The sequence below is a fragment of the Heterocephalus glaber genome, unplaced genomic scaffold (assembly GCF_053883595.1).
Source record: "Heterocephalus glaber isolate CG9 unplaced genomic scaffold, H.glaber_assembly_v1.0 deba00001720, whole genome shotgun sequence".
NCBI classification, from domain to species: domain Eukaryota; kingdom Metazoa; phylum Chordata; class Mammalia; order Rodentia; family Bathyergidae; genus Heterocephalus; species Heterocephalus glaber.
In genome coordinates, this window is record NW_028258433.1 from 11,048,872 (window position 1) to 11,062,689 (window position 13,818).

The 13,818-nt window shown below is 36.4% G+C and overlaps 1 protein-coding gene across 2 annotated transcripts in view; it reads left to right on the top strand.

Moving 5' to 3' along the window:
• The window catches only part of Ufm1 (ubiquitin fold modifier 1), a 30,206-nt gene extending 20,644 nt beyond the window's left edge, over nucleotides 1–9,562 (top strand). Inside the window, exons 6-7 of one of the 2 annotated variants that reach the window (XR_015446668.1) lie at nucleotides 3,200–3,299; nucleotides 5,501–9,562. Coding sequence is in view for 1 of the 2 variants with exons in the window: in XM_087199530.1 (XP_087055656.1) it covers nucleotides 3,200–3,228 (29 nt within the window). In the remaining variant the exon portion in view is untranslated. Of the gene's footprint in view, nucleotides 1–3,199 lie in introns of both variants that reach the window. The other variant, XM_087199530.1, reaches the window with a different exon arrangement.
• The last annotated feature ends 4,256 nt before the right edge of the window (nucleotides 9,563–13,818 follow it).

A 13,818-nucleotide genomic window follows, 5' to 3' on the forward strand; every position in this document is an offset into this window, starting at 1 on the left:
ATAACTACACTACAACTGTTGATATTATGCAAACACATCTCACTGTGGATTGCTATAATCTTTTGTAGTTCTTGCTGTGAATCTGTACTGCTTGACAGGTTCACTCAACATCTTCAGTTTCAACCTCATGATAGAAAATGCTGAAAAAATAATTTGCTGATTTTTGGAGTGGTGACCAAGTTTTCCAGACATCACTGCAGAGGTATAAGCTGTCATAGTCCCTCTTCTCATGCTTCTTTTTGCAACCAGTAAAGGCTGTTCATTCAGGGGAAAAAAATGGTGAATTACTAACTCTTATTTTATTTACTATCTTATTGATATGGAGAGATATACCTGGTATTTTGAGGCCTGAATGTAAAGGTTTTTTCATTAGTACATGTTTGCAGTACATAATGATTACATTTATCATGGGTGAGTTTTTATGTGTATATAACACACCTTAATTCTTTTCTCATCTCCTTCCCCTTACATCCCTCCCTGCTTCCTCAACTCCTGTTCTCCTTCCCATTTGCAAATGTTCTGTGTCAGGTAAAAGGGCCGAAGACCAAGACCAGACCAGGCCACAACAAGCCTTTATTAGGGGAATAGATCTGCCGGGCTGTCTCTGAACAAAGGAGAGACAAAAGCAATATGGCAGGGGCAGGGAGAGTCTTTTATAGAGACTGGGGTGGGGTTTGTAGGGGCAGAGGTGGGGTTGAGTGAGGTAGTGACTAGGGAATGGAGGAGCCCATGATGTCACTAGATGGTAGGAGCTGAGCGAGTATTAGGTTACTTTCTAGGCAGGAACAGGGGCATACTGGGAAGAAGGGTTTATTCTTTGGTGGGAGCAACCACCTTGGCATGACATCACACAGGGGAGGGGGCAAGGCACCATAGGAAGAGGGCAGCTACTATACATAATAGCTGCTGAGGTGGTGGGAGACCTATCATTCTGTTTCCATTTTTTTCTTCAAATCTCTTTCTTCCATCCTTGAATATAAAGTCTTAAAAAAGAAATAGTCATTTTAAAAAGGAAGTCACATTGGTGTTCCTTTCTGAACAAGGTGGCACACACGAACAGCTAATATATACAGAGTATTTACTATGTACTATGTTTTGTTTTACATTCACGTTTACTCCTCAGTATAGTCTAAGTTCAGTAAAATTCTTACTGTGTTTTAGATTGAAAAACCACAACTTTGGGAGTATTTAGTAATTTTTCTTTTTTTTTTCCAATAAATTTATTGGTACATTTTAGGTATAAATTATGGTCACATTCAGCATTGGGAATTTGTACCTGTACATGATATATCTTGGTTCTTATTTTTTCCTTATTCCTCTTCCCTGCTTTCAATCCCTCCACCCCTCCCTATCTACAAAAGCTTTGTTTTCGTTTTTTCCTTTTCTCTTTTTTTCTCTTTTCTTTCTTTTCCCCCATCCCCTCCCCCTACTTCCCCTTCCCCTTTGAATATTTTCTTCCTGTTTCACAGTATCTGTTAAACATTTTTGTCCTCATTTACACTTTCAGTTTCTCACACCAGAGAAACAATACCAAATTGTTGGTATTTAGTAATTTTTCTGACTTTACACAGGTTGCAAAAGTATGACTAAAATCTTTTCTTGAGATCTTGGTGCCCACTCTCTTGGCTAATAGACATACAGCCTCTGCTGTGGAGGCCTTTGGTAAGTTAGCTTAATTTACATCCCAGAAAGCTTTGCAATGTTTTTCTTCCCATTTGTCTTCTTCCTAGTCACTCATCTTGACCTACTCTTTAATCTCTCCATGTAGGTTAAAGTCAATTAGAAAGGTGACATGAATTGCAAACTCTGTAGTTGCATCCATATTTCCTAATGGTACTTCATATCCACCTATGTAATTCTTCCATTCTTATACTCAGGCATTTATTCACTGAGAATACAAAGATGAGTTGACCTACTCATTGCTCTTTTGAGTTAAAGGTTCCTGTTTCTGAGGCTTGGGAACAAAGCAGGCTGGCACTGATGTCTACTCATTTTCTATTGCTGTCATTGGATATTTTCATCCCTTACTTAAGGCCTGACAGATCCCTGTAACCTATTTCTGCTCACCAAGTTTTACCCTTCATTGGATAACTCAAATTGTGTCTATGAAAGAGCAAAACATTCAGAGACAAAAATAGGTAAAGCTTTGAATTCAGAAATGTAAAAATTCTAGACTGGAAGATGGCCAGGAACCATGAAGTTCATAAGTAATAGCCGAAGGCACAGCAAGTACCTTGGTATATGTATGTCTCCAGGAGTGTTCAGAATTAGACACTTAATTTGAAACAAGTACTGTTCTATCCACACAGCTGGAAGAAGTATGAAATCAAGGACCTGATCTGTCCTATGCCTCCTGGTAAGAAATGGATGACAATAAAGAGTTTGCTTAACTTAAGTGGAATGTATTATAGTGTTATGCCCATAAGGACAAATATGGATAGCTGCAAAATAGTTATTTGTTATAAACATTTCACTGAAAATAAGCTATAAGTACCGTAACAGTATCATTGCATTAATTTTTCAACTGGAATTAACTCTCCTAATAAAGTGTCAAAGTTAATATCAATGGAACAATATAATGTCTTAAAGAAAGAAACCTCAATTTTAAAGCATAAGTTTTCCAGGCCTATGGTAAGGAATTGGGTTTGGATTTAAACAAGAGTAATTTAGAGCCCAGCAGTTTTGGAGGCTGAAAGTCCAAAATCAAAATGTCAGCAGGATTGTCTCTTTCCAAGGGCTGTGAGGAAAGGAGCTATTGCTGGCCTCTCTTTTTGTTTTGGAGGTGGTCATTGTTTTCATGTCACATCTTCTATCTGTATTTGTTTGTGTTGTAAGGACATCAGTCAGACTAGGGCTTTCTCTGGTGACCTCATTAACCTAATTACCTCTGTGAAACTTCCCAGGTCCTGGGGCTTAGGACTCCAACTTATCTTGTCGGCAAGGGATAATTCAACCTCTGACAGCCTGTATAATGCTCTTTGTTGGTTGCGGCTTTTCAGACAAGGCTATCAGTTAAATAGATGAATTTAGTAAATACATGTGTTCCAAATAATTTTTTGCATATATAATTACAATTCACAAATCCAATCAGAAATTTAGGAATAAAACTCCATAATTTTAGTCATTTGAATGACTTGGAATAAATAGAAGGGAAAATGAAATGCGTTATTAATTCCCAGATTTCACTTTATCATCACAGCAAGCAGAATGATGTTAATCAGCAAATGATACTGTGGGTTCCAGTTCTCTTCAGACCTTTCCTTTGGAAGGACTCTGCAGAATTGATCAATGCCCTAAAGGTAGGTAGCTGAAAAGAAGTTTGGGCTAGCAATTCATATACCTTAATGGTTAGTTCCCTGCCAACAGTTTAGTTGCCACAGTGGCTGAAAAGTTATATGCGATTTCCTAGCTTTGTATGTGTCACTGTATACAGCTATATAATCTAAATTAGTGAAAAGGTTGTTTCCAGTAGCCAGGCTGCTTTCCATTGCTTACAGCACTTAACAAAGAACTACCCAGCATTCAATAACCTCTTTGATACAAAAATGTAAGGGCACACAAAATACCCTCTAAAGAACAATCTGTAAGCAAGAAGAGGCTATTAACATAGAGGCTTCATATTAAATGGAAAATTTAAGCAGCAGAGCCAATTATAGGTTTATTTCTAATTGCTGAAGAGACTTCAAAATAGAGGATTTAAAAATCTGCCTCAAAATGATTTCTTTTAAGTAAAATTTTTTAAAATTATGATAGGCCATATATCAAAAGGAACATCCAGGTTGCCTATCAAAGTAATTGCTTTCTCCCTCTCACTAGATTCAAGGCACAAGATAATTACCCCTCTGTGATGCTTTGTTATCAGCATTATAAATAAACCACTCAGGTGGCACCCAAGAGTAGTACCCCAGGACTCCTCCATCGAGCCTCAAAACTATAATTTGTTGCAAACACTCTAAGCAAAATACATTCTTTCTCAGTCTCTAGACTTGATAATTAGATGTGTTCAGTTAGAGTTAAAAATAAAATGAAGTAGAAGTAGAACATTTTCCAGGTGCAAGTTATTAATCTGAAGTGCTAGCAGACAGAGAGGGACTTCAGAAAGAAAATTCACGTATTTTGTGGAAGTCTTGTGTTTTGGACACTTTGCTAAGTGCTTTATCAAACGTATCTTTTTATTCTTCACAATAACCTATTAACACAATCATTTTGTGGATGTCAAGAAACATACGACTTATACAGCAAGTAAATGAAAGAAACAGGACATAAACCCAAGTTTGACTCCAATGCTTACATTCTTTCCATTCACTTCTAAAAAATAAGGCGTAAAGGTGGAGAGAATGTATAGAGTACACTAATTTTTTTAATTCATTATAAGATGTACTACAGACTGGGTAGTTTAAAAAATATGCATTTATTTTTCACACTTCTGGAGGCTGGGAAGTCCAAGAGCAGTGTCTTATCAGACTGGGTTCCAGTGAGGACCTAGTTTCTGACTTGCCTGTGTCTGTCCTCTTGCTGCTTGTCTTGACGGTGCATACAGAATGGTTGAAAGCCATTTGTTCTGTCTCCTCTGATAAGGGCGCTAATGCTAATCCCCTTCTTGAGGGTCATGATCCAATTGTCTCTCAAAGGCCCTCCCTCCTAACCATCTGATTGAGGGGTAGAGGACTTCAGCATTTGAATTTTGGGAAGACACAGACATTGAGTCCATAACATCTGGCTCTTCACACTTTGACCCCTGATGTCATTATCAGAATTATTTCTCTGCTATGCCTTGGCCTAAACCATAGTCTGTAAACATTTCATGGGCATACTGTTCTTTCTCCCTGGAATGCTTATTTCTATTCTCCATTTGCAAGAAATTCTTGACCAAATGTAATACCATTTGCAGAGATGTTTGAAAATTTGTCTGGTACTTATGTCACAATGGGGTGCTGTAAGCCAGTAAGTGCTCTTGGGCTGAGACTGCTTAACAATACGCATTGCCTTGCCTTGCCGTGTTAAGTCACCTCCACACAACAGAGACTCACTCTGTGCTAAATTCTCCTAAAGCACCTTCTGGAGACAATGACCTTACTCTCTCAAGTCCCATCTTTGAAGATTTCACATCCTCTACTCCTGGGCCTAAATGGTCCTTTCCCTCTGCAAAAATTAAGAAACACTTCTGCCTATTAGTCTATATGTTTTATGTTAATGTATTTTTTAAAGTACTTTTTTTTGGTACTGGATATCAAACTCAAGACCTTGTGCTTGCCAGGCAGTCTTGGTGCCACTGAGGTAAATCCCAATCCCTTGTATTAATGTATTTTTAATTCAGTTATTAGTTAATCTTTTTTCTCACATCTTTCTAGGTGTTCATTTTATGCTTTTTGACTGTTTTTCTTTATTCACAATATTTATATAGCATCCATGTGCCAGTCACTGTTTTAGTTCTTTATGTATATATTAACTTATTTAATCTTCTTCTTAACTCTGGAGTATTATTATTCTCATTTTATAGATGCAAAATATGAGGAACAAAAGGTTGGAAAACTTCCACAAGTATCAGAAATGTGATTCAAACCCAGGGAATCTGATTGATATTTTAACCATTAAATTTAAACCAACATGGATTATGTAAAGGTGCAAATTTCCAATGATGAATATCATTATATTGTATACTGAAAGTGTACCAATAAAATTAATTTAAAAAATTTAATGACCTCACCTAACAAAAGTGCTAAGTGTCTATTGTTAAACACCAAAATAAGACTTTAACTCTTTAGAAAATACTAATAAAATTTGTTAGGTAAGAGGCCCAAAGTTGGTTACCTGACCTAAATAAAAGAGAGAAGGAAGAGTTTCCAAAAGGATGAATTAAACATGGAGCATCAGATATGAGGCAAGTGGAGGATAGATCGAGACAAATCAGAAAAGAGTCTTACCAAATAGCTTGAATTTCCTTTTGTGTAGAGTAGATTACATCAGTCAGCTTTCTATTGCTTTGATAAAATACCACAGTCAATCAACTTAAAAAGAAGAAAGATCTTTTTTAGCTCTCAGCATTCCTGGTTTCAGCCCACAATCTGTTGACCCATTGTGATACTTACCTCATAGCAGACAGAAAGCAAAAGAAAGAGGAGAGGCTGGGGTCCCAATATCCCCAGTGATCTAAAACTGCCCACTAAGTTCTACCTCCCAAAGATTCCACCACCTCCCAGTAGCTCTACAGGCTGATGACTAAGCCTTTAGCACGCCAGCCTTTGAAGGACACTGAAGGTTCACACTATGACACTGGCCTTAAGCAAGGAGTGATTAGTCAAGAGTTTTGTGAAGATTGCTGAGCATATAAGTGAAGATGATCCGAGGACACAACTCACAGGGATGAGAGCTGCCAGGAGACTGATAGTCCAGAGCAAGAGCTGCTACTGAGGATGATGGTGGCGATCTTAGTCTGTTTGTACTGCTATAAGAAAATGCTACTGACTGGGTAAGTCATAGACAAGGGAAATTTATTTGTTGTAATTCTATGGGCTGGAGTGTCCCAGATTAAACCACTGGCAATGGTGTCTTACAGGGGCAGCTTTTTTCTTCCAAGCAGCTTTTCTTATAGCAGCACCTTGTTTCTATCTTCACATGGTAGAAAATAGAAGAGCAAGAAAGCTAAATGCTGAAGCCTTTTTATAAAGTTATTAATTTCATTCTGTAGAATTCTACCCTCATGCCTTAATCACCTCCTAAAGGCCACATCTCTTTATACTATCATATTGGTGATCAAATTTTAACATATGATTTTTGAAGGAGACACATACATTCAAACCATAACAATAACAATGATGATGATCCTCAGAGAGGCTCAAACTAGGCATCAGTATTTCTGCCATGGCCTAATATGGAACATTCTCTGCACACCACACTGAATTCTCATTATTCACTCAACTTCCAGCATACACCAAGTATCACCCATATATCCTGTTTTGGATAAGTGAATTGCAAATCAAGCCTGTATTTCTTACATTCAAATGGGGCTGGCATCATCTTATGCTGCAATAAGTGATGGTAAAGGGATTTTGATATTTAGATTGAATTCTAATATTGCTTTGATTACTAGCATTATTAAACCTCTATTAATATACTTCATTAATTGTATGAATAAGGGAAATACAAAGGCCAGAACATGTTAGAAAAGAAAGGCATCCATACCTTTTCTGGGGTTATTGTTGCTTATCTTCTGAAGAACAAATGGATATTTTATTATAAGCCTAGGAGGTATTTAAATGAATGTTTTTTTCTTCTTTTGGCAGAGACCACTATATTTTCATTTTTGTCTGAAACAAGCTTTATTTATTTATTATTTATTTTTTAATTTGCAAACTAGCCAGTCTCTGTCCTTGGTTCACTTCCTTGGATGTTCCATGGAAGTCAGTGGGATGTGGAATAATTAGCTAACAGCTGAGACTGGCTGTGTTCCTATGTGATTATTATGGTAGGAGGCCAGACAGAACAAAGAGCTGCTTTTGTATGAACAATTTCTCTACAGCGTGAATTTTAAAGGGGCTGCTTGGAGGAAATGATGACTCTAGCAGATCTGTCTGGTCCTCCCTTTCCACTTTCTCCTGCCAAGCAGCCTATTTTATAGATAGCTGGGAGAAAGACAACTATAAAAAGACTGTACGAGGTGAGTGCATGTGTATATGTATGTGTATGCTCTTTAGTGTGTTTGTGTCTGTGTGTATGCAATGTGTGGTGTATGTGTATAGTGTTTACATCTGTGTATATATTCAAGTTCAGGGCAAAATAAGAATGGCAAGGGAATTCAATGACACAGTTTCCCTTTACCTCCTTAGGTAAGCCACACAGCAGCTAAGTGTCTCAAATTCAGCACATTTCTCCTGGTTAGCAGTTGATGCACCTGCGTCCCCCAGTGTACTATATGTGACCAGAGCACATGATCTATGTATTCTCAGTCTATGCCCAGTGTGGTATTCGGCACAGGAGATCACAGTTGGTCGAATTGACTATGATCAAATCAATCCCTATTGATTTGCAGTAGTTGCTTCTGCTCATCTTACTTTGTTGCTCCAGAAAATTCTCTCAAGCATGGAAACATGGTTGTTTTTAGTACTTAAGGTAGATTCAATGTTAATATGTGAGTCTTTAATCACTGATGAATAGCAGTTCATATAAAAAACATTCAGATTGTTTGTAAGAATATTTAAACATTTTTAAATTTGTTAGAATTCAAACAACTAGAAATTTGAAACTCACTGGAAATATAAAATAGTACAGTGAAATGCTGTATCATCTGTTAAGGTTTCAATAGTAAGTATTCCTCAAACACTCATGTATTCAAGTCTTGGTCTCCAATGCAGCAGTGTTCAAAGATGGGGACTAGAGAGGTGACTGATCATGAGGGCACTAATGCCATCAGTGGATTAATCCTTTGATGAGCTAGCAGATTGGGCTGTTAGGAGTTGGGGCTCAATTGGAGGAAATAGCTCCCTGGAGGCATGGGTTTTCAGAGAATATCTTATCCCTGATCTTTTCCTCCCCTGATCCCTTGCTTTCTCTCTGCTTCCTGGCTGCCATGAGGTGAGCAGCTCTCCTCCACCTTGCCCTTCTGCCATGTTGTTCTGCCTCACCTCAGACCCTCAGCAATGCAATCAGCTAACTATGGGCTGACATGTCTGAAAATATGACCCAAAATAAATCTTTCCTCCTTTAGGTTGTATATGTCATATTTTCCCAGCAGTGGAAAGGTGACTAAAATTCATCCATCAAAATGCCAAGAAAAAACAATGCCAAGAATAAAAAAACAAAACAAAACATGTACTCGTAGCTCTCAGAGAGGCTGATGCAAGAAGATCGCAAGTTGAAGCTTAGCCTAAACAATTTAGCGGTGTGGTGATTTGTAATAATGGAGAGAACAGCTGACTCCAGCCTTGATTTTTTTGAATTAAGGCATATTTTTATTAACTTGTGCCTGATAAAACAGCTACAATTTGGCACTACTGTGAATCTTTTCTTCTTAGAGATTCTGTTAACAAATTGGGTTGGACATACCTCTTTCCTAAAGGGAGGTTTCAAATATTTATGGGCTTTCTGTGTATTTGTGCATTTCTTTACTTGACTTTCCATTATTTGTGCATTTCTTTACGTGACTTTCCATTATTTGTGCATCCATTTTTATATACTCTTAAAAATCAAATATCTTTTGTAAAGATTGGTCTTTATTTTCAGACATGGATTTGTCCTTTATAGTTTTATTGAGTACAGTTGGTCAAAGGTGATTGTATTTGATTTTAACCTTGCTACGTGGACAGTTATGATAGGGTTGTCTCTATAACTTTAAGAATAATCATTTTTACCACATCAATCTCTCTTTTCAGTCTAGAAATGTCACACTAGATCCTATTGTGGAAAAGGTATATGGCATGATTGAAATATAGAGAGACTTGGATTTAAATCTTGGATTATTTTTGTTTCTATTGCAATAAAATAAACCATTTTAAAATGAGACCAAGCATGAAGCAATACATATAGAAGTATCTAGGAAGGTACTCAATAAAAGTTAACTCCATTATTTTTGGCTTCTCATTGTCTTTCCTTGCTCTGTTTTACACCCCTCCCATGAACAAAAACTATTTTATAAACAGTAAAATCTGTATATGTATATTTTTATTCCAAAACATATAAACATCTTTCCATTCACTCGGATCCATATCCCCATAAAACTTTTGAGCAACACAGTAACTTTTGTGAGATGCTATTTTTTATTTCACTAAGAAAATGTTTACTTTATTACATTTTATTTCCCCTAATTGGATTTTTAAAACATGTTACTGGTTATTCCCAAGATCATAGAAAATATACATTATGTTATGATAAAAATATGATTAGCTAAAACATAGTGATTCCCTGGTAAACTGGGGTTATTTGGAGAGCAATTCCCCTCACAATTCTGAAGTTTTTCTTCTGCAGACTCATATGCATTGTTACCAACACCGCTCCTAACAGGTAGTCATTCCTGATTATTGATTGGTGTGAATGCTCACCATCTTGGCAGAGAGAGGACTCCACCCAGCCTGTAACAAGAGTCCACATGATTTAGTTGCAGAGCACTGAGTGGCAGTGGTATGTGTCACTGATAATTCCAAACAGGCAGAGAAAAAGCCTTTCTTGGTTCTCAGTCTTTCTCTGAAGGGACCTGTGTTAGGTGAAGAAATCGTAAACTGTGAGGCTCTTAGAGTTTGAAGTCACTTGATGGAGAATGGCTGTCTTTGAATGAACAGAAGACTCCACAGGGAAAAAAAAGATGTATACGGAGTTAATCTTTAAGAGCTTAAGGTGCCTATAAGCATAATATATCTCTTTTTTTGTCAATTTAATGTTAAGTCTAAATTCAGTTAAAGGATAACTTGAATAATTGAATTCCCACTTTGTAACTAATGTACCTTTAAACAATATTTGACTTAAAATTATTTGAATACGTGTACATATATATCTTCATTAAAAGAGAAAAGCTTTTTATAGCAATTAATCTATTATAATAATTATATAATTATAATAATAATTTATTTTCCTTAGGCATCCTTGATTAAAAAATGAGCAGTATTTTCAAAAATGATGTAACCAGAACATAGTACACAGTTATTAAAAAAAAGCTTCCTCTCATAAAAGACTGTAATCACAGACCATAACTCAGTCAAAATCCCCCTTTTCCTATAGAAGTGCACTCAGTTCTTGTGACGTAATGGAATGCAACAATGAAAATCACAGGTCGTGAATTTTGGGTGTTTCTTTATTCAATGGATAGTACAAATATTTTGGTGTTAGACTCCAGTCAAATCAAAGTTGGTTTCTTTGATTGTATTGGTCAGCTTTCTGCTGCTGCTGGGATAAAAATACTTGACATACACAGCTAGAAGGAGGAAAAGTTCATTTGTCTCATGGTTTCAGAAGTTTCCGTCCATAATTAGTTAAGCTGTAAGGCAGAAACATCATGGTGGAAAGGTATGGCAGAAAAAAGTACTCAACTCATGGCATACAAGAAGCAGAGAGTAGAGAGAGCTAGAGAGGAAGGAGCTAGGACTAGATATAATCCCCAATGTCAGCCCCCAAGACCCACCTAGATGCACCCAGAAGTATGCTTTACTAATCTTCTGGGTGCCTTTCAAGCCAATCAAACTGACAATCAAGATTAACTATCACACTGATGAAGACCATAAGTACACCTGTCAGCTATGATATTAATTACTAGCATCTCCATTAGATTTACAAACACCTTTGTAGGCTATAAGATTCTGTTTCATCAAAATGGCAGTGTAGCTATGAATGATTTTTTTTTTTTTTGTAGGAATGAAGAACTCAAAAAGACTTCTTATTCAGTCCAAGGTTGTCTTCCAAGATGGTGTTAGATTCCTCTCAAACACTTGGAACAGTGTATAATCAAAACCCGAGAGTTCTGACACGTAGCATAAGGCATTCTTCCCCCAGAATATTTAGGGCATTTGATGTACTTTATCTTGACATAAAGAATATCAACAGCTCCACTAAAATGATTTTAATTGCACTCTGAAGTATCTCCTGGATAAGTCACCTGAAGCATGAACTTCATAAAATTTTCAGAAGGTACTTTAGATAATGGTTAATGAAAACTATCCATTGAAATGTTAAAAACTTTTAATTTTCAAAGATTATTATTCTGATGTAGTTTAATTTTTTTTTTTTTTTTTTGCGATACGAGGCATCAAACTTAGGACCTTGTGCTTGCAAGGCAGGCAGCAGTACCACTGAGCTAAATCCCCGGCCCATTCTAATGTAGTTCATACTAAACCATTCTAAGAAAAAGTGGCCAAGAATCTTTTTGTATTTGAACTTAGAAAAAAAGTCAACATATATAAAAAATATCAATCCTTCTGATTTTTACTGCAATCAATTGCTATTATGAATTACTCCATAACTTACATTGATAGATGACTTATTTGTATATTGCTTTGGAGTACTTTTACATATATTAATAAATATTAATAATTGCCCTTTGAGAAATATATCTACATTTTACAAGTAAGATTGAAGGTGCAGAGCCTCAAAGTGATTAAATATTATGCCTAGTATGTTGTGTGAGAGTAGGATTGACCAGAAAACAAATACAAAACACTTTGATTAAAACAAGATAGTTTTTTTCTTAAACTCTTATGTTTATTCCTTTCTCAATTTCTAGGCTGCTATACCATGTCACTAGTCAGGAATCTAGGTTCCCTCTATCTTACTCCTCTGTAGTGTAAGGGTTTCTTTTCCAAGGTCACCAATTAGTCCAAAAGGGCTGCTGAAGCTCCAGTAATATGATCACATTCTAGTTAGAATTGGGGGAAAAGGAAAAGGAAGAATAGTTTCTGGAAATTACATTTTCCTTTTCCTGACAAAATCCTTTAGTCATATGGTTATAGCTCAGTGGAAAAATATCTTTGAAATCTCATTCTGGGTAGTCATGTGTAGAGCTAAAAATGGTGACTGGTTCTATTACTGTAAAAGTACAAATGAACGCATTTAGTGGATCAACTTCAGGTATCTGCTAGTAGTATTTCATACCTAGTAAATGATGAACCTGGTCTAGAACCTAAGCATCTTACTTTTTGTCCTATGAGTAATCGCAGTGTGCTGCCATATAAGTAAAAAGGAGATAATTTTGTCAATAGCCTTGATATTCATCATTAAATGCTGTGGTAATATCTACCAGGGGACTCTCGGCTTGCTGTTACTTGTGAGCATTTTGTAGCCCAGGCTGGCCTCAAACTCAGGGCAATCCTCCTGTCTCAACCTCTTGAGTGGTGGGATTACAGGCCTGCGCCACCACGCCCGGCTACATATTATCTTTGAAGATATGTTACTCACAATTCTGCTATCATTAAAGATTGATCTGTACAAAAACTCTATGTGAAATTAAATTCCTAAATGATTTTCCTGAGAAAGCTAAAAAAGAAAAGTCTTATGGTGTTCCTAACTGTTTTCTTCTTAAGAACAGAGTGTATCAGAAATCAGCTGTGAAATAATGGATCCGCTTGCACCCCATGTACAATTTTAAAACAAGAAACTGTACTTGCCTTTTTTTTTTTTGTACCAGGGCTCAAATTCGGGTCCTTGTGGTGCAGGCAGCAGAACTACTGAGCATTTAGCCCCGGGCCCAAGAAACTGTACTTTCATGAAAGGAATAAATACAATTTTTAGGGACCACCAAGGATGAAGAAGTCTATAATTCTAAAGAGATAGAAGATTTTACATCTTACAGCTAGTGTGGCCATCCTTTGTAACCAACCTTTGAAATTATGAGTAATTTAGTCAAGACTGGAGCTCATAATTCATCATTAGAACTCTTATTTCCCTCTAAAGGAGGGCATTTTAATATTAAGATCAATAAAATATTGATTTGAAGACATATAAAAATTTCCTCTATGGTAGGCTGAAAATAGAAGCATATTTGACAGAATCTCAGCACTTTCATACAGAAATGGCCTACATTTTGCAATGATGCTTTCAGACTAGGATGTCTCAAATGTCCCAAAGATACAGAAACACCAAACAAAAATATTAAAGGAACTGAAAAGCTTGATTAATGGAAAAGGAAGAAATGCTTTATTACCTTACTATTAGCAGAGGTTTGGAGTGGGTAAAAAACCTAAATGTTTGTATCTGGAGACAAAAAAAAAAATTATTTCTCCTCCCTCAAAGAGTTATAAGTGCTATTAATCTGAAGATGAAAAACAGATTCTAAAATTTAGACTTTTTTATTACAGCAATAGTTCTCACAGTTTAGGTACATCAGAATCACCTGGAGAGCTT